Source organism: Monopterus albus, unplaced genomic scaffold (genome assembly GCF_001952655.1).
Source record: "Monopterus albus unplaced genomic scaffold, M_albus_1.0 scaffold1.1, whole genome shotgun sequence".
Lineage (NCBI taxonomy): Eukaryota > Metazoa > Chordata > Actinopteri > Synbranchiformes > Synbranchidae > Monopterus > Monopterus albus.
The window spans coordinates 2,063,116-2,091,057 of NW_018127881.1; the positions used below are offsets into that span (position 1 = coordinate 2,063,116).

Here is a 27,942-nt window from a genome sequence, read left to right on the forward strand (position 1 = left end):
TGTTCACAGCTGAGCTTCATGTGTAACTCTTACTTTGTGAATGTGAACTAGGGCAAGATCAAACCACTGTTAGCTCTGGAACCTAAATAAGTAAATCCTGACATTTATTGTGGAAGCCAGGCTCATGATAACACCTGGACATTTGTCACATTGTGGTGCACTGATACATATTTGTTTACTGACCCAGATCTTTGAAGAAATTCTGATATGGTGCTACCTGATTCACACAGTGCCTTGTAGTCATCATGTTGCAGTAGCTCTGTTCCCAGGGACTGAACACATGTCCCAGTTGAAAAGCACTCATGTCTATTTTCATATTTGAACAAGAAAAAGCTTCTTTAATGTCAAAGTGAAAGCTGCAACTATTAGTACTAATAAACCTATTTAAAGCACCAAATTAGATTAGATTATTAGATTCAAGTCTGTAAAAGAGGTCTTTGACGACAATTCCAGCCTTGAGTTTGTGTAGGAAAACTCCCTATTAGCTTAACAGTAGAGCTGCACTGGGTAGTCGATTAGGCGATTTGTCTGTTGAAAGAAAGACATGCAGCAAATTGAAAGTATTTCAAGCCAAAAAGCACAGAATTGAATGGTCTCATGCACTCAAATGTGACAGTTTGCTGCTTTTCTTGGTCTAACATCTTTGTAAATTACCATAAATTCTGGACTATAAGCTGCACCCACTAAATGTAAGACGAAAAAACATTGTACGTAGGGTGTCCACGTTGTAACATGAGATATTTCGACAGCCAGATTGATCGCCTGTAACTTAAAGCGGCATCATATGCATTTTGTCGTGTGTTGTCTATGATGAGGGTGTGTGCATGAAGCGACAAAAAGTAGCGGCTTATAGTCCGGAAAGTACGGTAAATGTTTGTGGGTTTTGACAGTACATGACATTTTAAATTTTGATGAGCATTTTTAAAAGTAGTTTTCTGATGTTTTTTAGACTGATTAGTCATAGTCTTTACAGCCATAGTAATTCAGTACTTAATTTTTTTTTTAAGCCATACTGTAGGGTAACCTGTAAAACCTTTGTTGGAGGTGACCCTTATTACAATTAGCCACACTCAAAGCCTGTCTTTATCTTGTACTTTATGTTCAAAGCTGGCTGGTTTTTGTTTCATTAATGGATTTATTTTCTGTCCTTCTTGATGATGTGCTCATGTTGTAGAGTTTGGCGTCCACCTTGCAGAACTCACGGTCAATCCTCAGGGAGTGCTCGCCATTCGTCAGGTGAGCAGAAATCAAAGTAGACTTTGCAGAGAAACTTTAGGAGAAATATCACAAACAAGTGAAATTAAAGTCTTGAATATCTTTTGCCTCCGCCAAGGGCAGGGGTTATGTTTTTATCAGCGTTTGTTTTTGTGTGTGTGTGTGTGTTCACAGCATAACGTAAAAAGTAATGAACCGATTTTAATGATATTTATTGGAGAGATAGGGTATGGCCCACGGAACAGCTGATTAGATCTTGTTACTGATCTGTATCATAAGATGGATACAGGAATATTATAAAAGGCTGCCTGCTGTATGAGTGCCCTTGTGGCCAACGTGCGTGGCTGCGCTTCTGCACATACTGAGCACAGACAGAGACATTTCCCAGGGTCATTGACAGCTGCCTATTTGCATACTGAGCACAGACAGAGACAATTCCCAGGGTCATTGACAGCTGCCTATTCATGGAAACCGAGTGCTGTCACTCAGTACACCCCGCTGTGTGAGACAGGTACTGAAGTAGTCCAGTAAGGTGACAGACCACAGTTGGGGAAAGATCTGCTCTATGCAGTGACAGCCGGGTGAGAGCTGATCGGGATTATCTAGATCCTAGCCAGTGATATCAGAGATTTTCAGTCACGTTCAAAGCTGTTATTGTTGTCATCCATAGGACTGGTATCATGCCACTTTATTAAGTTTTGACATTTTTTCTGAGACAAACTAACCACTTAGATTGACGATATGTGAACAGTCCACCCAAGTAATGCCAATTTAGAATTTGTTCCAATGTTTTCAGAGATGCGTGTTCGCTATCTGACTAAGCTAGCTCTATTAGCAGGCACCTACATCTCGTTCAGAGTAGTCTGTCGGCGAGGATCCTGATGTTCCAGCTGCTCATTATAGCTGTGTTTCCAGTGTTGGAACCTAATAAGTAGTACACCCTGTGCTTCCTTTAACCATAACCCGCCACAACCTGTGTTGACCCGGACCATCCTATTTGGTTTTCCAACTGTATTTTTCTCTGCATACAGGACAGAGGGGCTGCGCTTCATTCAAACACATGCACACAGACAGGGAGAACAGAGACGGAGATCTCTCCACAGTGCAACAGTCAGCCAGTAACAGAGACCGTATGAGCAGTTTATCAAACAGCTGTTGAGGAAGCAGAACACAAACTTGTAGAAATTTGACATCTTCACCGCTTTGTCCGACGTCAATTCACTGAAGTCCCTGTTATTTTGGCGCTACACAAATAAAATCTGAATTTAATTTAATTGCTTTCAAACTAATAAAGCTATCAGCATTAGTCCAAATGCCAACCAACAGGTTTTCATAGTCAACTTATCATATATGAGGGTCAAACTATCAATGGAGTATTGCTTTTATGGCATTATAGGGACACTGAGCTGCCCTAGGTGGAGGTTGCACACGCTGAGTGCTGTCTAGTTTTATCTATTTTTGTAATAGCCAGTCCTGATGTTGTTATGTGTTGAGTTACAATTTTATCTGTGACTGTATCACCTTTGTGCTACTTATCAAATGCAGCTATCTCACTGTGTGTTTGCAGTTAGCATCAGTCATCCTGAAACAGTATGTGGAGACTCACTGGTGTTCCCAGTCAGAGAAATTCAGGCCTCCTGAAACCACAGATCAGGTAAACTATTACTCACCTTGGACACATTTCTTTTGTCTATAACTAGCTGAAGGTTTGTCTCTCAAATGCTTTGCTGCAAAGTTTTTTTTTGACCTCTGAGGGTGTTTTTAAGCCAAATGTTGTCAACCACTGGTGTTCTCCTCCAGGCTAAAGCAGCCATCAGGGAACTGCTGCCAAGCGGCCTACGGGAGTCTATCAGCAAAGTCCGCTCCAGTGTGGCGTACGCTGTGTCAGCCATCGCCCACTGGGACTGGCCTGAGGCCTGGCCACAGCTCTTCACACTGCTGATGGAGATGCTGGTCAGTGGCGATGTCAGTGCCGTGCATGGGGCCATGAGGGTCCTAACAGGTAGGTACTAACAAACACATGGGCACACTTGGCCTAAATGTTCAGCATAACATTCTCTTTTTTTTTTTAGAATGCAGTAGTCTTTATGAGAATATCAGCTGATGCTTTTCTTCCTGAGGGCAGAGGCCGTATTAATATTTAACAGTTTTTAGCAGTATCATTAATGTCGAAAGAGGCGGTTTCAAAGTTATAAAAATCATGCAAGTTGCATCCATTTTGTACTTGCATTTAAATCCTAATTGCATGAGGTTGCAGAGCCCTAACATATAGCATCCACTCATTTGTCAGCACAGATGCACATTCACTCAGAGTAATCTCATTTAATTGCCCTGTCCTGTATGCATTAGTGATGGATCTGCTCTTATCAGTTTGTTTAAACACAAATGTAAATCAGTATAATCAAACTTTGCACAGTCTACAAACTGTTGGTGTGTTCACATCTCTGCTTACAGTTTTAAGTGCAATTTTAATTTGCACTTAATCCAAGTCAGTTTCATAAAGGACTTTAAAACTGAAGGTAAAATGGAACAGTTGTGTAGAATCAGTCAGTAATAGCTAATACCCTGCTTCCCTGTTGTTTATTTTATGTAATACTTACATGTATGTTTGTGTCATGTTTACAGAGTTTACTCGGGAGGTGACAGATACACAGATGCCGCTGGTGGCTCCTGTCATCTTACCTGAAATGTACAAGATTTTCACCATGGCTGAGGTACCGCTACAACTCTGAACTCTTCTGGTTACTAAGGGTGTAATGCACAATAAAGCAAAAAAATTGGATTACAATATTAAGTTAAGAAGATTATGCAAGAGTATCTGAGTTGGGGCCAACCACTGTAGAGAGCCATCTGTGCTCCGTGATGTTCAAGATACTTCTCCGTGGCACCAGCAGGCTGTGTTCAGATGTAGCATGAAGCACGTTTTCATCTCGCTGGGACCTAATTCAGTATTTCATTCCTGATGTATTAAGCTCAGAATATGGCTAGGAATCCTGTTTTAACCACTCAGGACATTTAGGTAATTGCAGTTTAATATTTTGCCTGAGCCATAGACTGAATGTAAAAGATGGATGACGTGTCACCACTTCCCTCCACTCTACAAAAGTGAAGCCAAAATATTGTGAATATGGCGACTGCCATTTTGGCATTTTGCAACCAAATTCTGCACAGTAGTTGCTAAGTAGTTGAGTGATGCATCAGGCTGCCAGTCAGAGTTGTCAAATTTAATTCAGTTAGTGCTTTGAGTTTTTAGTTTCCCATCTGCTAACGTGGAGCGACAGGGTTTATGACCTGCACTGCAGCCGGACGCCGGACACCAGGGGGCGATTGACTCGCGGTAGCTTCACATCTAGGAGCTGATGCATTGTCCATCTTTATACACAGTCATCAGTCTGAGCGGACATGACCCTCAGGCCCATTTTAATGTTCCCTTACTGTTGCAGATTTATAGCATTCGTACCCGTGCCAGAGCTGTGGAGATATTCACCACCTGTGCCAACCTCATCTGTGCTATTGAAGAGCTTGAGAAGGTGAGGCGATCACAGCGTGATGGGAGGACTTTATTTCAGATATTATATGAATCATTTCCTAATAAATTTTGTGTAAATTCTTTATATAATAGAACACTTTTACTTTTGATTGAACCTTGTTTGACATGGAAAATAAGTCAGGTTCAGGTGCATGTTTTTTAAGGTACATTATCAGTTTTACAGAAGAGACCTGCCCAAAGTGGCAAAGTAAAGCAGACTTTTTTTTTCCAGAACGTTACAACAGTGGATTGATTGTTGGGAGATTTATTTTAATTTGTGTTATGCCGGTTACACCACTATCTCATGTATATATTTTTTGTTAATCGAAGGAAGTGACATGATGAGTAAGTTTTCATACTGTGTTTTTCCATATATTTGTGTGTGTGTGTGTGTGTGTGTGTGTGTAGGGTGCAGCCAAAGCATTGATCTTTCCTGTGGTGCAGCAGTTCACAGAAGCATTTGTGCAGGCTCTGCAGATGCCTGATGGACCCTCATCAGATAGCGGCCTCAAAATGGAAGTCCTTAAGGTGAGTGACTCTATGGGCCAGAGAGTGTGGTATGGGGTTTTTTTCCTCTCCAGAAACAGGCACAGTTTAGAAAAGAGGGCGTAACACTGAAGTCATTTAACAGATTAGCTATAGTGTGACTGCAGGGTAGTTGTAGGTGTTAGTTACTATGTCATGCTGGTAGTAGATACAGTTGTTCAAGAAAGCCCCTGGGAAACAAATTGTGTTTGGTATTAAAAAGGAAAATGTGTAGTTGCTACACTCTTTATATTTGTATTTCCTCTTCTTCTTCCTTTCCCAGGCAGTAACAGCACTGGTGAAGAACTTCCCCAAACCCATGGTGTCCTCCATGCAGCAGATATTACCCATTGTATGGAACACACTGACTGAAAGTGCAGCTTTATATCCTTGTCAGTGCAGACTGTCTGTGAGCTACTTCTCTGCTGCGATAACACAGCCATTCGTGTTTGTTTTCTGGTAATTCCAAATCAGTTAATGGGCACTTACTGTGGTTTGAGCTTGCAGTTACAGATCAGCTTCTCTAAGTCACTAATCTACCCCCCTGCAGCAGCTCATCCTGCTTGCTTAGCAAAAGTTTAAAAAAAAAACCTTCAAATTTAGAAGAAAGTGTTGTGATGGAAGAAAGACCTTCTTGTCAATACAATAACTCGATATACAGGAAAACCATCATACTATGGAGTAGATGGTCTGATCAGAGTTTGATGTTAGATGTTCTTACATGTTTTGCCTTTGTTTAATTTTGTATTCCCTAACCCAATGATCACTTATGTAAGAACAGAAGTAAACTACACAGAGGAAGTGGCACTGGTCAAATACAGAATTTTTCTAAATATTTCTGGTCGACACAGGTGAAGTGTTGGGTTTTGAGAATCTGGTGTTCAGCATCTTCGAGTTTGTCCACACGCTGCTGGAGAACAACAAGTTCAAGAGCACAGTGAAGAAAGCCCTGCCTGAACTCATCTACTACATCATCCTGTACATGCAGATCACCGAGGACCAGGTGAGAAATAACTGTAGCACATGGTTAAAATGGCTGCACGGATGGAGGTATGAGCTGAAAAACATGATCAGCACAGCAATTATATAAAAAGACTGGTGTCTATTGTTTGCAATGCATTGTCAGTTTTTTTTTTTTCTTCTTCTTTTTTCAGATTAAAGTGTGGACAGCTAACCCACAGCAGTTTGTAGAGGATGAGGATGATGACACGTTCTCCTACTCTGTCAGGATCTCTGCTCAGGACCTGCTGCTGGTAAGATACTGTAAAAAATAACTGCCAACTCATAACAACGCTGCGTGAATTTGTAATGGACAAGATGTGACTGTTAAAACCGTGCCAGATTCTTCTTGGAAGTGGATCCAGATTCTCTTCTCAGATGGTCTCAATCCTGTTTGGTCTACACCAGGCATCATCTGACCTTTCTCCTTGACAATCCAGAGACAAACTACACGTACCACAGCAAACATGCCAAAGGTTTTTTTTTTTTTTAACCAGGTTAGGTGTGAACACCCTCAGTAATGTGCTTCATGGCCTGCTGTCATCCACGTTTGTCCACATTAGACCTGATGATGCAAGTCGGTCACCAAAACTCCAGGCAGTGAGCTGCCTGTAAGACTTAATGCTTACAGCACTTCATTTGTTTGTTAAAAACAAGTGGAGCAAACTTCAGATGTGAAAGCACCCTCAGTCTCCCTCAGTGTTGGGGTTTGATTTTCTGTGTTGCCTCACACAAAATACCATTTAAACTAAGCAGAATCCAGTTTTATGTCTTGTTAGTAACATTTGTTTCCAGGCAAAACACAGTTTATTTTACCTTCATGCCTGCTACTGTAGGTGCCGTTTCTACGGATAGTCCTAGAGGAATGCGTAGGAGGAGGATCCTTTGTCTTCTCCTACACATGCAGCCTCCACAAACACTTGGCCTGGTCCTTGGAAAGGACTGGAAACAGTTGTTTACTATGAGCGGTGTGGTTTTGCTATGTACTGTAACTGCATGAGAGGGCTCAGCAGTGCAGTCACATGTAAAACAGGAGTCAGAAATGTCCAAGGTTTTGAACGTTTTCAATGGTTTCATCACAATTCTTTGCTCATTTGTTTACTTTGTGCCCTTTGTAACCCTAATGCTCTATGTAATGTTGGCAACCTTTTGCCTCTGCTTGCAGGCTGTTGCTGCAGAGTTTCAGAATGAGAGCGCAGCAGCACTGGCAGCGGCAGCGACCAAACACCTTCAGGAGGCAGAGCAGGCCAGAAACAGTGGCAATGAGCACTGGTGAGGAGCATTATCCAATTTGACCCATATTCCTGATGTAATTTAGGATGGGTAATAAGTGTAGATCACTGATGGCCTGCTTTTGTTGTGTTGGTTTTCATCTGTGCACACCCATGCTTGTAAGTCAGAAAAGTAATTATTTCCTCACAATTAGGTGGAAGATCCATGAGGCCTGTATGTTGGCCCTCGGTTCAGTCAAAACCATCATCACAGAGAATGTGAAGAACGGTCGAATCCAGTTTGACATGCACGGCTTCCTGGCCAGTGTCATTCTCGCTGATCTCAACCTGGCAGGTGAGTCCTAAACTGACTTTTGGAGATTTGTATAAGTGATCTCAACCACACAACAGGAATACCTGAAAAATCGACCACAAGTACAAACTTTGTGAGGCTTATGATGATTGATTCCTGTCAAAACTGAGAGAGAATATTTCAGACACTTAGCATAGGTGCTTGTTTTTTGTCTTAAACAATATTGTTGAGTACACTTGTAAGATATTTCTACAATATATACAGTATAATACTGATTAGTGACTCTGAAGCTTTTTCCACTACAAGTTCCTCAATTCCTCAAAGAACAAAAATCTGTAAAATGATGCCACACTAAAGCTAAATAAAGTAGTTTTTTTCCTGTTTTGACTTGGTCTTCACCGCTGTTTGTTTTTTGTTCTGCCTTGACCAGCGGCGTCTCCGTTCCTCCTTGGCCGGGCTCTGTGGGCAGCCAGTCGCTTCACAGCAGCCATGTCTCCTGAGCTCATCCAGCAGTTCCTCCAGGCAACGGTCAGCGGGCTTCATGACAGCCAGCCGCCCTCTGTCCGCATCTCTGCAGTCAGGGCCATCTGGGGGTGAGCAAGCTGTGCTTTAAACTGGTTTTAATAGAGCTGCTGCCCATTGTGTTATTTTTGTGAGTTAACACTACACACAGCATAAACAACTGTAAAAGTACAGGCTATAGTCTGTTGCCATCAAGCGATCTTGATCTGCTCAAGGCCTTAAAACACAGTACTTAAAACTATAATAGTTCTTTAGCCAGAGTTGATAACAATTGGTTTTACCATTGACATTCCTAGTAACTAGCAACAATGGGTCCTTGACTTCAGATAGAGAGACAGAGATTTTTTTTTTATCAGCATAGCTAACATTTAGTGCCTTGAGTTGGTTGAACACATTGTCTACAGCTGACTTTTTAATGTTTCTCTAGTTATAGATTGTTGCTGGACCATAAACATCTTAAAATGGTCCAGATCCAGTAGCAGGATGGAGTAGCTAACGTTAGTCTAAACTTTGACATCAGCTTCCACACAGTGGAGAAATAATACAAGGTGGCTGTTTTTATCTATCTGTATCTGGATGCCAAGTCAATATGTTGCTCTTCATTCTCCAGGTACTGTGATCAGCTGAAGCTATCAGAGAGCACCCATGTCCTACAGCCCTTCCTCCCCAGCATCCTAGAGGGACTGGTCCAACTGGCAGCCCAGTTCAGCTCAGAAGTGCTAACCCTCGTAATGGAGACACTGTGCATTGTGTGCACAGTCGACCCGGCCTTCACCACCAGCGCCGAGAACAAGATCTGCCCCCTCACCATCGCTATTTTCCTTAAATATAACAATGGTACTGATGTAGCTTCTCTTAGCACATCCTTTCTCTCAGACTAAATTCACAGAGGCCTACGTCTGACACAGTCTTCCTCATGTTCTTTGTCTTTTAAAGACTAGAGGCCACATTGTCAGGGATTGGGACTTTACATTTCCCAGCTTGGCTGTAATACTTAATCATACGATGAAAACATTGTGCAAAAAATAGAAACCACCAAAGTTTTTTTTTCTTTCTTGACATAGTGTAGCGCTTTTTCAAGCAGCAGTCACAAAGTGCTTCTCGTAGAAGGTGTAGATTTGTGTTGTTTATCTTTTCTCAAGCCCTCTCCTCTCTCCCTCGCTCCTCCTCAGACCCTGTGGTGGCATCTCTGGCTCAGGATATCTTCAAGGAGCTGGCACAGATCGAAGGCTGCCAGGGCCCCATGCAGATGCGTCTCATCCCAACACTGGTCAGCATTATGCAGGCTCCCCCTGACAAGATCCCCTCTGGACTCTGTGCGGTAAGTACTAAAAAGAGACATGGAGGTTTCTAAAAGGTACCTGCCAGAGGGAGTAGGAGGCACATTAATGGTCTTCTGACCTTCTGTCTTGTGCTGTTATCAGGACAGTCCTTTCCCCGTGACCAACACTTGTTTACCAAAAACAGCCAGATTTCATTAAAATTTGCATGCTGACAATGAACGATAAGTGTTTTGTTTTTCTGCCGCCACTAAAGTTCTCCACATGTGGAGTATGAGTATCTTTTCCTAAGTTTAATTAAGCTGTAGTGAATCAATGAACAGAATTCACAGTGTACTGTAGTATTTGTATTGTTAGTCTGCTGGTGTAGGCTGTGCATTTCACCACTTAGTATTAGTCTTGGTTTTCTAGGCTACTGTAGCTTCATAGTGTTTGCTTCCTGTCAATCAAGACTCTGCTCATTGTTCATCTGAAACCTCCATTTGTCTCCGTTAAGACATGTCCAACATAATACATTCCGCACTGTAACAAAATTGTCAGTTTTTCCTAAGATTTTTTCTCGTCTTCTGTCTGTGCCACAGACGTCCATGGACATCCTGACCACAGTTGTACGCAACACCAAACCCCCTCTGTCAGAGATGCTGGTGTGTCAGGCGTTCCCTGTGGTGGCACAGTGCACGTTACGGACCGATGACAACACGATAATGCAGGTTAAACCCAACAACATCTTTTCAATTTAAGTTTTTTTTTTTTTTTTTTTTCCTTTTCCATTTTACCCAGACACGAGCACGTTGCATATATCCAGCAAATGTCATAAGCTACTTTCAGTACAATACCCCAGTTATGAATTTGTTCTCGCTGCACATGAATTCTCATCACAAAGTCTGCTCTTTCATCACTGTCCCCCTCTCTCCAGAACGGTGGTGAGTGTCTGCGGGCGTATGTCTCTGTTGCCCTCGAGCAGATCGCCCAGTGGAGGGATGAGCAGGGGAACAGCGGCCTTTGGTACGTCATGCAGGTGGTCAATCAGCTCCTGGACCCCCGGACCTCGGAGTTCACAGCCGCCTTTGTGGGCAGGTTGGTGTCCACTCTGATCTCTCGGGCAGGAACCGAACTCGGCGAACAACTGGACCAGATCCTGAGAGCGATTCTGAGCAAGATGCAGCAAGCTGAGACTCTGAGTGTCATGCAGGTAGGAAGGAACGATGCAGTCAAATACAATATACATGTGACTATGAAGATACAAAAGGGTTGATTTGTTTACTGGATGAGTTAGTTTGTCTGTGATTACGTTTATCTACCACTTGGTGACTGTTGGTCCACATGATCAGGAATTTGCACGTTTTAAGAAATTGATAGACCATATTCAACTCAGAAATGAGTGTACCCATGGTTTAAGCATGGAACTGTATTCGTACAGTTGATAAATGAAACCCCTGGTCTTGTTTTTGTTGTTTATTGCCAAGCACTTTACCATTCCACTTCCACCACCTCACTTTTTCTCCCACCCTGCCCTTTTCTCGTGTCTTCCCGCTCCCTCTGTAGTCTCTGATCATGGTGTTTGCCCACCTGGTTCACTCCCAGCTGGAGCCTCTGTTGGAGTTCTTGTGCAGTCTGCCTGGACCGACAGGGAAACCGGCACTGGAGTTCGTCATGACGGAGTGGATGAGCAGGCAGCACCTCTTCTACGGACAGTACGAGGGGAAAGTCAGGTCGGAAAACCATTTTCATTAGTGACTGTATACAAATGAAGCACTTTTGCTACATTAACTTATGCACTAACATGGGTTTAACCTTCAGACAAAGGTGATATATAGGATAACTGTATGACAGGATTGTTTGAGGGGTTAAGGCTTGGTTTTATGGTTAAGGGTAGGTATTAGGTTTAGGGAATGGTTGGGGTTTGGCACTAAATTGGCTGCTGTATAAAGATTTAAAGTCTTGTTATAGCAGTCTTTATGTGCAGGTGCGTGTGTTACAGCTTGTAGATGGTGACATAAACATGTTATGTACATATAACTGCTGTTTTAGGTGAGGTGAAGCTGCTGCTACTGTGGCTCTGCAATTAAATCATACTAGTTGTATTTTCTTTGGCACTAATGAGACTGTGTTTTTCACAGATCTTTTTTTTCCCCAAACCCATTAGTTGATAGTTTCTGCTTCCATTCAGAGGGATTGAAATTGCTCCTTTGGGATAAAAGGCTTCTCAAAACCTTTTTTGTCTTTTCTCTTCCTTTGTCACGTTTCTCAAATTCTGGTCATCTTTGTTTTTTCCTGCAGCACGGTGGCTCTCTGTAAGCTGCTGCAGCACGGCCTCAACACCGATGACAAGCGTCTACAGGACATTGTAGTGAAGGGAGAGGAGATCTACAACCTTGAAGACGGAATCCGCACACGATCCAAATCTGCCAAGAGTAAGGCAACAAATGACCTAGGCTGTATTGTTACTTTTACTGTATTGATCCATAGACTTGTAGCTATGAGATTGTACGATGTATCAAATCTAATACATTATTACAACACTTGAATGGCTTTTCACATTCTTTGTTGTGTATTCCTCCTCCACAGACCCTGAGCGGTGGACCAACATTCCTTTACTAGTGAAGATCTTTAAATTGATCATCAATGAGCTGTCGACGGTAGTGGAGGCAAACGCCAGCAGGGCGAATGCAGGGGACTGGAGCCAAGGTGAGCACAAATGATGTTGGTTACTCAGCTTACGGAGTTTCCACTTTAGATACAGAACAGGGATTCAGTGTCGGCTTTCGAATTACATGAACACTAAACTTTGTGACCTTTCTGCAGTAGGACAGGTTGTCATAGCCCTAAATATCTGTGACTGTTTAGTAAACTATGGAAGTAAATCCCCACCAAAACATTAGAGGGTGCACAAACCACATTTGGAGCGCTGCGTAGTTTGCAAATCAGCTTCTGAGGCACATAGAATCAGATTTGAGAGTGTAATCCAACCATGTGTGCGCTTGTTTCTGAGTTTGTGCTCTGATTTCTCCAGTGTAATTAAAAGTAACCTTAAATTTGGTTCAGAAAACACCACTGGAAATAGAAATGTGACACTATAAATAACTACTTTTAATTAATGTGAGTACTAAAATTACTCCACTGCAATAGCAGAACAGATAATTTTCCCAGCAAACTGAATGTGATGGTCATCTATTGTCAAGGAAGTTTTATTTTTAAGACAACACAGACATCAAATACTGTTCTTTCTGGTGATTAAAAACACAGCTTTTATTATGAATAGTAGCAGTGAATTTATATTTGCATATTTAGCAGGTGAAGCTCCTTGACTGGCTGAAGGATTGTAGATTGTTTTAATTTTAAAAAAGAACAGGATGGCAGACATTTCAGTGATCGGCTGCGGTTTGTTTCAGATTCCAGTGGTATGTGGGAGGAGCAGGTGGAGGAAGAGGGGGAGGAGGGGGAGGAGGAGGATGAAGGGCTGGCAGGGCAGCTGCTTTCTGATCTCATCGCCTCCAACAAATACGGTACCGGTATCTCCCCTGTGCATCAGCTGTTCCTGTATTTTGTCTTCATTTCAGCTTTCATGAATATGTACCAGTTGGTGTACAACTTAATTTCAGTTTACCAGCTGAAGTTTTCCTGATACCCCTCTTTTTTTTTTTTCTCACAGATGATGATTATTATGAAGATGATGAGGAAGATGATCCAGATGCCTTGAAAGATCCCATATATCAAATTGATCTGCAGGTATGGTCCCTACACCTCTGATTTCACGTGTTGTCCCACCTTTAGTCTGTCTGGTGGGGGAGTCTGTGTTCAGGCACATTCCAGATTTACTAGTGGGTCATGCAGGGATATTCTCTGTGTGAGCTGTATCATAACACCAGACTGCTATTATTATTATTATTATTATTATTATTGTTGTATTTTTAAGTTACTGTAGCACATATAAGGTGTTTACGTCACCATACAGGCTTGCCCGGGGGAGCTGGTGTCAGTGATGTTATTAAACTGACACAGCTCTCACCATGTTTTATTCCAAACTCTCCAACAGTGTATTGCTGAGGTCACACTAGGGTAAGGATCATAGTTTATGGTTACCCTTCAATTTAATTTTCCTTTTCCATGATAAGACATATTTGTCTTAGGTTTCTCATGTCCCTTAAAATTTTGACCTGAAAGCTGAACCAGCGCTCTGCTGCCACACTGGAGACTGGACTTGCCAGCTCCATTTCAGCCATAGTTGGGAAACATTTCTCTCTGGAAGTGATAAGTTCCTCGGAACGTGAGATTTCTTGATCTTGATGCACTCGCATCACCAGGAGGAATCTGCTGCATGCGCTCCTTCTGCACCCCTCTGTGATCTGTTTGTGGTCACAGATATGCTCCGTGGCCTCCGGTACATGGCTCTTCAACAGGCTGTCAGCTCCCAGATAGTGAGGTGCATTGAGTAGGTCTCAGATGTCCTTCATCCACCGCATCAGTTCCTCTTTTTTTTCACTTTGCTTATCAATGCCATAGCAACCATTTGGGCTTTTTAGTAGCCTCTATAACCTAACTTTGTTAGTGTAGATTGCCCTCTGTGTTCTAATCTGCCAAAATGACGAATGGTCTTTATGACTGGCAAGGACAAAATCTGTGCAAGTTGGTGGAAACAGACTTATTCCAGTCTAGTTGTCAAGCACGTCCCTTCCTTAAGGAACAAAAAATTGCAGTACAGAATTTAAAATTATTATCATGGCTACATGATTTTTGTCCATTGACTGCCCTCTGGTCTTTCTCTGAGTCAGTCACACACAGATACACACTGAGATTTTTTTAATGTCCAGATCCAGCTCCAACATTGCACCTGTAATGACTCAAAGAATGAACACCATATTGCAAATTTTTATTAAGGAAAATATACTTTATAAACTACAGCTGTACAAACTTTGACCTATGTATCATCTGTCTTTTTCCAGGCATACCTGACTGACTTCCTGACCCAGTTTGCCCAACAGCCATGTTACAGCATGTTCTCAGGCCACCTCAACAACGCCGAGAGACAAACCCTGCAATCCATAGGCCTCTAGCATCGCCCCTTGTCACTTCAGCTATCTTTTTCCATCTACGATGCCCCAAAACTCTCTTCTGCTGCCCCATCACTCAAGATCTCATGAAGAATTTACAAACTAGCAAAACAAAAGAAGAAAAAATTTGGGATGTTGGGCCTGGCAGAGGAAGGGAACAGAGCAGAGAGAGAGACAGAGACATGCACTTACCCATAACTCCCCTGTTTCTCCCCATTTGTGATGGGATGAAGGACTGCTGGTGTTAGTGATAAGGATGAAGAGGGGAGAAACTGCACAGGTCTATTCCTCAGAGGACTCAGCTTTCTGGAGTAATTTCAGATGGGACCAGAGGATTGATTAACAAGGTTGAACCCTTACAAAGCAGGACAGGAGAATCATGAAATACAAATGGACTACTTTTCCATGTCCTACTAGCTACCTAGCCTGTTATTTTTGTGTTTCTGTATAAACAGTGAAATGCAATGTGGAAAACACTTCCAAGAGACTTTACATTGATTGATGAAAACTCAAAGGAATAAACACTCTCATCTTCGGAGAGGGAGAGAAATGTGGGCGGCCTTAGTTTTTCAAAAATGTTGACAGTTTCTGACAGGAAATGCAAAGCTCTTTGACCAGCTGTCATGTCACATGGGTCTTTGGGAATTCACACAGTTGCCATGGTTATTCACAGCCTTGTCATTTCCCTGTACCTACTGAAATGGAATAGGGATGGAATAATTTCTAAATAAAAGTCCAGAATGGACACCATTTCCAGATTGAGTTCCAGATTCCTTTCTTGTCTCCCCAAGCTAGAAGAAATATATTTTTGTACAAAATGATAAAGTTATAACTGAAACACGGGTGTTGCTTGTTCCCAGGGGATACAGTCACTCTTTATGCTGTCAGTCTGGCTTCCTTCGCTGCTACAGCATTTATTTATTTTGGGAAAATGCAAACTAAGCATTCATACTGTCTGGGTTGCAAGAGTGTGCACTGGTGAAAGTCACTGGTGGCTGAGTTTCAATTTTCACATATTTAACCTTGAAGTATTTCAAATCTTGACAGTAAAAATATTCATCCAAAACGATTAAGAATGAATGATTATTGGCTTCATAAGGTAGTCAGGCCTATTCATTCTCTGCATACTTTGTGTTGTTCAAACCCTTAATTCAGTACGTTGTACGTCAGACAGTAATTACATATGAGTGTTCCTGGATAAGCCTGTACAAGTTTTACACCTGGATTTGGGCAGTTTATCCCCTTCTTCCTGGTGGATCCTCACACTCCCTCAGGTTTACCTGTAGTAGATATTGTGCATATCCAACCCCAGCTGGTTACAGGAGCAGGTTGGATCAGAAACACTTGAGTCGGTGGACTATGAATGTGTAATGTAATAATTTTTTTTCTGTGTATTTGAGTGCTCTCACTTGTTTTTAATTGCTGATCATACAAGTATTTTTCACTTTTACATGTTTGCTTTGCTTTTCTCATTAATAAATACAGAAAAAGCACTGACTTTTTCAGCAGCCTCACACTGCCTTAAAGCCATCTGGGTTGTGGTTTGCCTATAGTATTTAGAACAGTCAAACCAATAAAACTTGGGGATAAGTGGATTTTATTATATAGTGTTTAAAAAAAAACAAGCTGGCCTATTTTTTTGGTCATCGTTTTTCACCTCTCACTGTAATACTATGAAAAATCTACATTTCTAATCTTGACATTTTTATTTTTATGATATGTTTATGCATACTCAAATCCAGGCAGTACCCCAAGTGAAAGTCCTACAATCAGATTCTTATTGAAGTGTACAGGTAAATGTTTTTTATGGAAAATATTGGGCAGTTTAATCTACAAATCCCTTAAATTTATGGACCTTTCTGTTTACAACCAAATCCTAAAAACCATATTTTGATGTGCTGTCTGGCTGTTTCACTCTGTTTTGTGTATGTGTGTTTAAAAGTGTGCGTCTTTATCTTAAGGCAGGCTAGAGCACTAAAATTATGAAAATGTTATTTTATTTTGCATTCAATCAGATATGGATATTCTTATTTTACAATAAAATAAAACATTAATTCCAGATTAAAATATCCTAATACAAGGGAGAACTTTTCACTTAACAAATCTTAATATAATCGAGTCTTATAATACCCGTCATTCTAAAACAGGCTATTCAGCATTTGGTACAGTCTCTTGCAAAAGTTTAGGCACCCCTTGATAAATAACAGATTTTGGTGATTTTTTATTTGAACAGATGTTAACACAGTTTCTCTTGGAAATGGAAAAAATGCACAATATTTTCTGCAAACAGTGATGCATAGTTACTTCTTATGCCATAAATTGAACAAAAATAAAAAATAAAAACATTATTATGGCATGGTGCAAAAGTTTGGGCACCCTAAGAGTTCCAGAGTCTCAAAGTCTCTCACAAGGTTTCAGACCTTAATCAGCTCGTTAGATCTGATGCACAGCAACAGCTGTCATTGGTAAATGCCAATTTCAAAGCTGTACAAATACTTTGACTCTTCAAACCTTGTGCACACACTTGCGGACACCCAGCAACCATGGGTTCCTCTAAGCAGCTGTGTAAGACCCTGAAAATGAAAGTTATTGATGCCCACAATGCAGGAGAAGGCTACAAGAAGATAGCAAAGCGTTGTCAGCTTGCAGTTTCCACAGTAAGAAATGTAATTAAGAGATGGCAGATCAGGGGAACTGTGGAGGTCAAGATGAGATCTGGAAGACCAAGAAAACTCTCGGACAGAACTGCTCGTATGCTGGTCAGAAAGACAAATCAAAACCCCCATTTGACTGCAAAAATCCTGCAGGAAGATTTAGCAGACTCAGGAGTGGTGGTGCACCGTTCCACTGTGCAGCGATGCTTGCACAGACAAGGCCTTCATGGAAGAGTCAGCAGAAGAAAACCTTATCTGCGTCCCCATCATAAAATCCAACGTCTGAAGTATGCAACAGGACATCTACAGAAGCCTGATGCGTTTTGGAAACAAGTGCTGTGGACTGATGAAGTTAAAATAGAACTCTTTGGACACAATCAGCAAAGGCATGTTTGGAGAAAAAAAGGAGCAGCATTTCATGAAAAGAACACCTTGCCAACTATTAAGCATGGGGGTGGATCTATCATGCTCTGGGGTTGTGTTGCAGCCAGTGGCACAGGAAACATTGCACGGGTGGAGGGAAGAATGGATTCCATTAAATACCAGCAAATTCTGGAAGCAAACATCACACCATCTGTAAAAAAGCTGAAGCTGAAAAGAGGATGGCTTCTACAACAGGAACATGATCCTAAACATACCTCGAAATCCACTATGGAATACCTCAAGAGACGCAGGCTGAAGGTTTTGGAATGGCCATCACAGTCCCCTGATTTAAACATCATTGGAAATTTGTGGGTAGATCTTAAAAGAGCTGTGCATGCAAGACGACCACAGAATATTACAGAACTAGAAGCCTTTTGCAAGGAAGAATGGGAGAAGATCCCAAGTATAAGAATTGAAAGACTTTTAGCTGGCTATGAAAAGCGTTTGCAAGCTGTGATATCTGCCAGAGGAGGTGTTACTAAGTACTGATTGTGTAGGGTGCCCAAACTTTTGCACCATGCCATAATAATGTTTTTATTTTTTATTTTTGTTCAATTTATGGCATAAGAAGTAACTATGCATCACTGTTTGCTGAAAATATTGTGCATTTTTTCCATTTCCAAGAGAGACTGTGTTAACATCTGTTCAAATAAATAAAAAAAATCACCAAAATCTGTTATTTATCAAGGGGTGCCTAAACTTTTATTTGTAACATTGTGGTACTGCCACACTTACCCAAGTAAAAGATATGGGTGCTTCTGCCACTGCTAGAGTTACTGTTGCTCGTTTGCGCAAATAAATATGATGAAACCGGTCCCTTATCCCCTTACCGATGGAGATTATTTCCGACAGCACGTGAAGGCATCGTGGCGCACGTCCCCGGTAAACGTCGTCACAACAGCGATGTGTCATTTCACCAGATAAATTATAGACCGTGAAATTCCGTTCCGTCTCCCATGTTGTTACCGAGCCAGGATAATGATGGAGAATGACCGTTAGTCCGAATATTCTAGTAGCTTTACACTGGTGAAAACAACTCGTGTATAAATTGCGGTCGCTTGGTTTACATTTAGGATCAGGATGGTCTTTCCAACGGGCAACGTGTCCTTCGCCGCGGTGACTCTGGCTTTGCTCGCCATCGTCCTCAGCACTTCTCAGGGTAAGATTACGGCTTTTCAACCAGGCCGCGCTGCTAGCTAACGGTAACGTCTTAACGGGACATCCCTGTTATCGTTATTTGTCCACCTGTTTGGCTTTTATTTATTGCAGCTGTTGACAGCAGACCTCGGGGCGCTCTGCCAGGGCCTCCGGCTGCCTTCCAACTGTTTACACCGATGGTTGTTTTAGGTCTGGATAGCTGGAACTGGCTTATTAGTGTCCAACCGCATTTTGAAAATATTGCTACAAGCTTGTGTGAACGGGTCTTTTTGACTTATGTGCAGTTTTTTTTACTAATTTAATTTGTAAATTAAGTCTATATATGTATGTGTGTGCGTTATAGACGATTCATTGCTGTAGTCGATTTTTTTTTCTGTCTGCATCAACTCAAGAATAAACATGATTAAAACGGTCTTCTTTAACAAAACTAACTCTATATGCCATCCCACGGTAAGTCTACAATATGCTGTTTGCATGATGTAAAGGTTGGCCAATAAAAGTGGCTAAATTAAATTAAATGTAAAATTAAAAAGTGGTGTTTGTTTGTTGAACAGGGCCATATAGATTAGATCAACACTGCAAAGAACAACGACAGCAATATGTTGTGATTTTAAAAAATATGACTGTGGATAGTGAGACTGGGAAAAAAAGGATAACAATATCAAGTCAAGACTTCCATGTAATTTATTTATGTTAACAAGGAGGCGCATTCATAATAATAATAATAGTCACCTTTATTTGGCCAAGTATGTTGCGCACACACAAGGAATTTGTTGCCCAGTCGCCAGATCTGTTCACCAGTTAGCCTCACTAGCCATTAGCCACACTAGCCATTAGCCACACTAGCCATTAGACTAGGCATTTGAAAAAACTATCAGTTGCAGAGGGATGTGTACAGCACAACATTAAAATTATATAATAACAACAGTTTACATATAAAATCAAAGTTTCCAGTTTATTGGGTGCATCTATAGATAAAGGTAATGCAGTCAAATAACAATCCTGCAATAAATGCTCCCCTGATTAGGATGAAGTTGTTACTTTGCTTAAATTTAACAGTTACTCAACAAGCTAAGGGCCTTGATCACTTTAAAGTTAGCACTGTGACAAACTTATTTTAGCTGCTTATAGCCTTGTCAACAACCAAACAACACTTATTTTCATCAAAGCTTTTATAAACTGTGGAATAAGTTTTCTCAATGTCAACACTCAACGGTCATGGTCCAGAATGAGTGTGAACAGGTTCTGGAGCCAAGTCTATATTAATCTTGGCTCAGTCGTCACTGTACTGCAGACTAGGGTGAGATTTTCTTGGTGTGATACTCAGAAAATATCACAGTTTCATGGTGTTAAGGTATATGATATTACATAATTACTATTATTATCAGCTACAGTGCCCTCAAAGAAATGAAAACAGAGGGTGTTTTTTTATTGTAAGTGACTGATGGTTGATGGAGCCGGACTACAGCAATAGATTGATATTGAAGAATAAACAGAATTATAAACACGGTTTAAAAAAAAAAAAGCTTATGAATAAAACATGTTAGTTTGCATCCTAGCACCAGCAGTAGATGAAGTATTCACATCCTTTACTTAAGTAAGAATTTGACTGTTCTAGTTGAAGTGAAGTGGGGCTCTGGTACCATGGTATACCGCTGCAGCCCTTCTGCAGACGCCCTCTAATGGAGTTTGCATCAGTTTAACAAACCTAGAAGAAAGCCACCGTTCAGTTTAGGAAGAGCCGATTAAAGGTGTTGTTTTATTTGCATACAGAATTCACTCAGATTGTAGGGTCTGGGCTACTTTTCAGCATGTGTCAGTGTTAGGAGCTTCAGAGAGTTCATATTGAATGTACAAGGCGGTGTGACATGTAGCAGCCTGCACACATGACCAGGCTGTAATTTAGTGCTGCCTTAAATTATATGTTGTGGAAAACAACATCATGCATCGTCTTTTCAACTCAAGACTTACCTCTACGTTAGTATGTGCGCCATTGTCTTCCAAGCCCACAGACCACAGAACTGAAACAACACAGATTCACTGTTCCTCCACTTTATTGCATTTCTGGCTTTTCAAAATAGTTAATCATGGGTACAAGGACTGACTAGATTTTCTTTTATGGTGACAAAGACAATTGAAATACTAAGACCTCCAACTATTTTGACAATGAAAGTGAATTTTCCAGCAACAAGTACCAGATATTTGATAGTTGGGTAACTGTTTTGTGATGTTTTATAGAACAAATAATTAGTCAGTTCATAGAAAAGATTAGTAGAAGGTTAAATGATGGTTAAAAATGGTTGGTAGCTGCAGGATTTATACTTTGTCACCTTTGTTATTTCAGACATACAAGTTTTAAATATCCTTTGTACCTTACTTGTGCCCTAATCAGTTTTCAAACTTTGTCACAGGAAGTGTTGAATAATGCATGATTATGGCTGTGTCAGGCCTGGAACAGGAAAGGCAAAGAGCGAAGAGCCGTTGCATGTTTGAAATAAATGTTTATTTAATCCTGAAGGCAGAATAAAGCTGTATCTGTAAGTGAACAGTCAGAAACGTTCTCCTTTTGATAATGCGTGATAAAACTGAAAAAAACATGTCAATAACTTAGAGATATGGAGGAACTTGAAGCATGAAGTCTGACCTGCTGCTTCATTCACTTCTTACTATTTCTGATCACCTTTCCTTTGTTGATTGTTGTTTTGCAGTCAGCGGGAATGAGGACTGTTTATGGTATGTGGACAAAAACGGCACCTGGCATAACGGCTTCGACTGCCCTCTCATCACCTTCTGCTGTGGGAACTGCCACCGGCGCTACTGCTGCCTGGACACCTTCAAGATGATCACAGAGCGGGAGCAGAAACGCTGCATGCTCTTCCAGTTCAGGTGGGGGATTTAAATGTAATCAAGATGATTTTGTGAAACTCAAAACAAATTGACTTCATAAGTCGCTCCTAACTTGTCTTTTGCCCCTCCAATAACATCCTGGTTGCACCAAACTATACAAAATGCAACCTCCAGTGTGAAGCTAGCGTTAGCTGACTAATGAGTAAAGCTGGCAGCCCAGTAGAATGCTCTGGTTACTGCTAATGTCACACACAAAGCACTATTGTTACACAAACTTGAAATACTCAGAAATTAAAATCATATCAATTCAGTACAGAGTCATGACAGTGCTACACACATTAGCTTTAGATGCTAATGCATCTAGAAGGATTAATGCCACATCTGAATAGCTTAGCTGTGTTTAACACGCTCCATCTCAAAAAGCCAAACTGACGCTGACCCTGGTTTTTAACCCTCTTTCTGTGTCCAACTCTCTCTATGTCAAAGAATGTGGTCTGGCAGCCACTGTCTTGGACTTTGAGCTCCATGGCTGGTTGTTAGAAATAATTTCTTTTGGTTTGAAAAATGCTTTTTGTAACCTTTGCTAGGTGGGGGGGTGGGCTGCGGGGGACAACACAGTGTAGAAAGGCTGGAATAACAACAGAAGGGCTGTAGGCAGCAGAGTGTCATGGAGGCGGGTAGGAGAGTGGAGAGACGCCACGTTCTGTCTCATTTTCACTTGATTTATTAGACAATGTTTTAAAATCTTAGTTAAAGCACCTTAGAGATACTTCTAAATTTACTGTGACACAAATAATCAGAATCAAAGTGAGGAGATAAAGATGATGCAATAAATATATAAATACAAAAATTGCACTTGAAGTTGTAGAATCATGTGATTAAGTGTAACACTTAACAGTGGCATTTGTATTGTAGGGTAATATTATGAGTATAGGGTGATTTACATGACAAAGAAAAGAGGTGGGTTTTATGTAAAAAATAATTGTTGCATCAGCTGCTCTCTCACATCGGCTGTCTGTGTTCAGTGGTGTTTAATGCCCTGTGAGGGATCATCATAATGCTGGACTAAGCAAGCTTGTACCTGGAGGAGCTGCACCATGGCAGTTTGCCTCCATAGCACGGGAAACCATCTACTGAGCAGCTTATGAAGCCTGGTGGGTGGTCAGATGCCTCATTAATCAGCTGTGCGTACACACAGATGTGTGCTTAGATCATGTATATGCTGATTTATGTGCACAGAATCCAGTTGATCAGTTTCTTCTTGTAATTGTTATTAAGTGTACAGGTAGAACCCCTGATGAGGCATACCACTAAATCCCATGTGGTACACGGGTGTAATTGTGGACAAATTGGTTCCTAAATTAGAGATGCACAATTGTTCCTGCATTTGTGTTTTAATTTGGAAGACAAGGCAATCATTTCTTTTAAAATAAATGATGCTATTAATGTCTCTGGTTCTTTTTGTTTCTCTAGTAGATCACCAGGGAGCTGATATGTAGTTCTGTCAGTAACATTCATTTGTAATCAGCCTGTGTTATCAATGAACTTTATATTAGTTCATTATATAATAATATTTCATATTAGTCATTTTAATTGACAGGTATTATTTAGTTTTTGTTAGCTGAAAAAAGCCTGTCAAAACTAACTAGAGAAATGCATTTCCTATTGAAAATGCGTGTGGATGCAGATATGCTGAAGGATCACCCTGAAAATGCCTGAAATCAAAACTAATTGGTGATCTGTGAGTTGCTTTAGAGTGTAACTGTATTGATATTTATTTAGTTTTGGACAAAACACTATGGAATTGTCCAACCGCAACAGATTGGCTGGACCTATTTTTGTTTGTTGCTGTGGTGATATACTGTAGTGAAAGTGTGTGTGTGCAACTTAGATGAATACAAGTTTTCTTGTTGATGCAGACAGTTGGTGAACACACCTTTGTTCTACACATGCTTTGATAAACGAGGCCTCGATCAGTAGTTGGCAGAGACTTAGATGAAACCTGGGGCTTTGTCACGTCATCAAGTCTTTGAGGTGATGTTATCGGGCAGAAAGACAGAGAGATGGAGGGTATACCGCAGTAATTGGGGTGTGATTTCAGGGTCTTTGCGTGTGAATCAGAAGCTTCACATTACAGCCTTCACATCTTTAATCCTCTTCAAAGTAAGATGCAATAAGCACGAGGTTCGATGACCAAAGAAAGAGAGGGAATGTTTTGTAACTTAAAGCTACAATATGTAATTTAAGGTAACCCTAGCATGAAACTCCAAATCAATCCACTCTGCTCTGCCCACTGCTCCCTCTCCCTGCTCCACTATGCTCTACTACAGTCTGCTACACACTGTCCAGCTGTTCAGATATTTGTTTTTATAAAAGTACAGTAAATGAAAATGCAACAAAACTTACTGATGAAGCAGGAATAATTGAAACTCTCTGATCGGTTATAGAGGTCAGTCCTGCTCAACAACTTTTAGAAGCTAATATCTCTGCACTGCTGCCAGTGCTGTCCAATGAGTCTGGGTCACAGGAGGCTTCGACAGCACCTCTGCTCATTAGGACAAGTTTTGGAGCATATTTCTACAACAAAAAGATTTGGAAAAATTAACATACTGTAGCTTTAAGTCCTCTTCTTTTCTCCCCTCAGCCCTACCACTTTAGCTGGCATTGCCTCCTCCATCCTCCTGTTTGTGGCCATCATTGCCACCATGGTGTGCTGCTTCATGTGCTCCTGCTGCTACCTCTACCAGAGACGACAACAAAGGGGCAGGACACCATATGATGGTAAAGCTTCTACTCTTCATGTCCATGCTTTTGCACACAGTGTTAAGCTTATAGTTTTCCTCCACAACCATCTGTATGTTGCTGCCCCACAGCCCAGCAGATCCCTATGGCCAGCTACCCAGTGGAGCCCATGTACGATGCTTATGGGAAACCACTGGGACCCTCTGAGTATCCACATGCAGGTTATCCGATGGCACCCCAGTATGTTGGCATGCCACCGCAGTATCCCATGGTGCAGCCAGGACCCTACCCACCACACCCGGTGGACTCGGCATACAGCCAGGGTAAGATTAGCATGGTGGGCTGTGGAGCTTCCTTCCTGTGATATTCTGTTTTGCTGATCATCCATCACTTGCTGTTTGGTTCAGTAACAATTTAATCAGGTCTCAAAACTTAAACAAGACTTCTGCACATAAATGACAAGCACTGGCCAAAGTGCTGTATTTACTGTCAATGCTCATGGTCCCCAGAGGAAGTTTCCAGATGTTTAGGTGATGATCCTTCAGTAGCTCCAACATCAGCCCATAGTGTCATTCTTACACAGGCAATATCAAAAACTATAGATCAGTTTGCCATTACATTTATTGATCACACTGTAGTTTGTCCTCCTGCAGGAGGTTAGACCTAATTAGCAATATTTCATCAATGAGCAGGCAGATTGTCATGAAACATGAGGACACATTTCTTGCTCTAAAAAAATGAGTCTTGGTGTGTCTGGGGGCTGGTCTTTAACTATGAGCTTCAAGAGCTTTTGTTTTACAAAAAAAAGTGTAGCAGTTCAACATTACTTTAGGATTGCATATTGCTGATGGTTATATGAAGGTTTGACTTTGTTTTTGTCTTTTCTCTTCAGCCCCACCACCTTACACTCCACCTCAGTATCCTGGTCATTGATGGGCTCATCCACACAAACAATGGGGAGCAGCAGCTACTGAGAGAAATGACTGTTTCAAAAGGAGAAGGCAGCAACACTCTCTCACACACTAAAAACACAGACACACTCAAATACATGCAGTTTGACTAGCACTGCTTTGCCTGTGAATGAAAACAGGAGGCACTTTAAGTTTTTTTTTTTGTTGTTGCTGTTGTTTATTTACAACTTGTCCTAATTTTCTGCAGAGTTTACATGAATCAGTTTCTGTTGTGCAACCTTGACCCGTGATCGCTGTGGGCGGGTTTGAAGGGAGTTGTGAGGCCAGTGTCTCGACCTTGTGCTGCCACCTCTGTGCTCTGACACACTCATCTCAGCGGCAGGGTGTCACCTAAAGACAGGGCTGTTTTACCCTAGGCGTCTGAAAGGATTCACAAAAAAAGATAATGCACTCCCTCTTAATAAACCTAAAAATACTTTACTTTTGTTAAAGTTTAGTAAATCAGTAACTGCCTAAGGTGACATTCTAGGTCATCTCAGTCACTGATTCATGTTATCCACATCTTTACACCTGTATTTGATGTTTTCTTTTGTAATGCAGTAGAGGCTAATGTGAAAAAGAAAGCTGGAAATAAGGATTGCATGATTTATTTAAGAAGCGACATGTTTGGATGATAGGCAGTGTGACCCTCTCAAATTTTCTCAGATGGCCTCATGGATTTTATGGCAGTCCTGATTGTCTGTAAGAAGCCTGTAGTCACTGGTTCATTTCAACTTTATCTTAACTTTTATCTCTTCTTTTCGTGTCTGACTTGACTAATTATTTCATGGTAGTACATTAGCTGCACCGTTCTAACGTAACATCTCTTACGTCAGCATGCTACCCAGTCAGTTCTCAGTCTTTAGGTGAATCCCATAATACCAGGTAGGATGTTTTACAGTGATATTCATGTTAAATGTTTATTTCTTGTAATGTATGGGGTCAGGGGGAGTGGCAGTTTATGCTGCTTCATTTAAACAACGCATCCCACCTTACTGTAATTAACCATGAAAAAAAAGTATTTAAATATTTTGTAAATATGTTCTTCAGCTGAATATTTTATTTTATTGTAATAAGTTAATTTAAAGCAATGTTTTGTTATTGATTATTATGGAGATTACCTTTTACTGTGAATGGGTTCTCATCTTCTGAACTAAGCTACAAAGCCAAAAAATCACTGCTGTTGGAAAAGTAGATTCTCTTCAAAGACTGTTTTGAAATTTTGGGAAGTACTTATTTGCCTTCTTATTTTCAAAATTAGGTGACCAGATTAATACCACTCTGTGGTACAGTGGTGGAAGAAGTACTGAAATGTTTTTCTTAAGTAACACTATCAATGCCACAGTGCAGAAATACTCTGTTTCAAAAACAAAGTCAAAATATTCCTTGAGTAGAAACACAAAAGAAGAAGTACTCAATATACAGAATGGCCCATTTTACAATAATATAAAAATACTGGATTAACATGTAAACATCACTAATGTTGCAGCTGGTAAAGGTGCTCGTTTAACTCATGTCCTGCTGGGTAGCAGTAGTTTATAATAAGACTTTTTTTGTTGATTATATTTTGCATTAATGTGAATACGCAAACTAGAAACTAAAGCTGTCAAATAAATGCCCGGAAATGTGGATAAATAGAAGTACAGAGCAGCAGTGGAGTAAACGGTTGTACTTTAGGAGTGTACTTATGTAAATGTGCATAATTACATTCCACCTCTAGATATGTACAGTGACAGTCCGTGGATCCCTGGTAGCTGGCACCAGTGGCTGGTTAACTTAGTTTAACATGACGACTAGACACCAGCAACCTTGGTTCTGCCCATTCAAACAATCTGCCTACACCACTTCTCAATGCTGTTTAATCACATAATCCCTGTTAATCAGGTTGTTTCTGCACTTGGCTTTTGTGCAGGATAAACAGAGTATAGTTTGCAGATTAGTGAACTTTCATGTTTGGCAGATTAGTTTGTGGAAATTAACATGTATTCAGAAGTAGCCTGTTAACAATGCATTCGAATCAAAACCAAATTGCGTGATATCGTTCACCGCTTTGGCGTTGACGTGAGCGTGCTATCCTCAGCACTAAACCCGACAAGAAAACACACAGATGCATTTCCCAAAGTGTCAAACTGCTCTTTGACATTTTCTGTGAGTGATCTGGGCTCCAGTGAAGTCGGAGCCTGTAACCTGTAAATGATATCATCTGTACTAGGGTCACGTTCAGCACTTTGGACAGACAAAAAGCAGTCTTGTGTCCTTTGTAAAATGTATGAACTATAAAACATGACTCCTCAAGCATGTGTTGTACATTTAACTGATGACTAATATGTGATGCCTGGATTATCTTTATTCAGATATAATGTATCCCACCCTTAAAATCAAATGGGGCTTATATTTAAAAAAAAAAAATAATAAATCATGCTGAGCAGAGAAGCCTGGGCTTTCTCAAACCTCTTCTGGAGACTTCCAGATGCAGTTTGTCTCACTTCAAAACCATGCAGTGCATCATTCAAGAGTTATTAC

At 40.9% G+C, this 27,942-nt stretch overlaps 2 protein-coding genes across 2 annotated transcripts in view; both read left to right on the plus strand.

Annotated features, from left to right (window-relative positions):
- ipo9 (importin 9) overlaps positions 1 to 15,401 on the plus strand; it is a 19,872-nt gene extending 4,471 nt beyond the window's left edge. Inside the window, exons 2-24 of the mRNA XM_020607759.1 lie at positions 1,175 to 1,236; positions 2,783 to 2,869; positions 3,016 to 3,217; positions 3,841 to 3,929; positions 4,659 to 4,745; positions 5,153 to 5,272; positions 5,553 to 5,653; positions 6,037 to 6,069; positions 6,110 to 6,272; positions 6,424 to 6,522; positions 7,434 to 7,540; positions 7,695 to 7,834; positions 8,223 to 8,385; positions 8,925 to 9,151; positions 9,487 to 9,635; positions 10,176 to 10,304; positions 10,511 to 10,786; positions 11,140 to 11,306; positions 11,875 to 12,008; positions 12,163 to 12,282; positions 12,987 to 13,100; positions 13,247 to 13,323; positions 14,538 to 15,401. Of these exons, the coding sequence (XP_020463415.1) occupies positions 1,175 to 1,236; positions 2,783 to 2,869; positions 3,016 to 3,217; positions 3,841 to 3,929; positions 4,659 to 4,745; positions 5,153 to 5,272; positions 5,553 to 5,653; positions 6,037 to 6,069; positions 6,110 to 6,272; positions 6,424 to 6,522; positions 7,434 to 7,540; positions 7,695 to 7,834; positions 8,223 to 8,385; positions 8,925 to 9,151; positions 9,487 to 9,635; positions 10,176 to 10,304; positions 10,511 to 10,786; positions 11,140 to 11,306; positions 11,875 to 12,008; positions 12,163 to 12,282; positions 12,987 to 13,100; positions 13,247 to 13,323; positions 14,538 to 14,648 (2,957 nt within the window). The 3' untranslated portion in view covers positions 14,649 to 15,401. The remainder of the gene's footprint in view (positions 1 to 1,174; positions 1,237 to 2,782; positions 2,870 to 3,015; positions 3,218 to 3,840; positions 3,930 to 4,658; positions 4,746 to 5,152; positions 5,273 to 5,552; positions 5,654 to 6,036; positions 6,070 to 6,109; positions 6,273 to 6,423; positions 6,523 to 7,433; positions 7,541 to 7,694; positions 7,835 to 8,222; positions 8,386 to 8,924; positions 9,152 to 9,486; positions 9,636 to 10,175; positions 10,305 to 10,510; positions 10,787 to 11,139; positions 11,307 to 11,874; positions 12,009 to 12,162; positions 12,283 to 12,986; positions 13,101 to 13,246; positions 13,324 to 14,537) is intronic.
- Positions 15,402 to 18,482: 3,081 nt separating this feature from the next.
- On the plus strand, positions 18,483 to 26,498 carry shisa4 (shisa family member 4). The gene is made up of 5 exons (XM_020622443.1): positions 18,483 to 18,881; positions 21,589 to 21,766; positions 24,372 to 24,508; positions 24,601 to 24,792; positions 25,362 to 26,498. The coding sequence occupies exons 1-5, from the start codon at positions 18,803 to 18,805 to the stop codon at positions 25,400 to 25,402; spliced, it is 627 nt and encodes a 208-aa protein (XP_020478099.1). The 5' UTR covers positions 18,483 to 18,802; the 3' UTR covers positions 25,403 to 26,498.
- Positions 26,499 to 27,942: the final 1,444 nt, after the last annotated feature.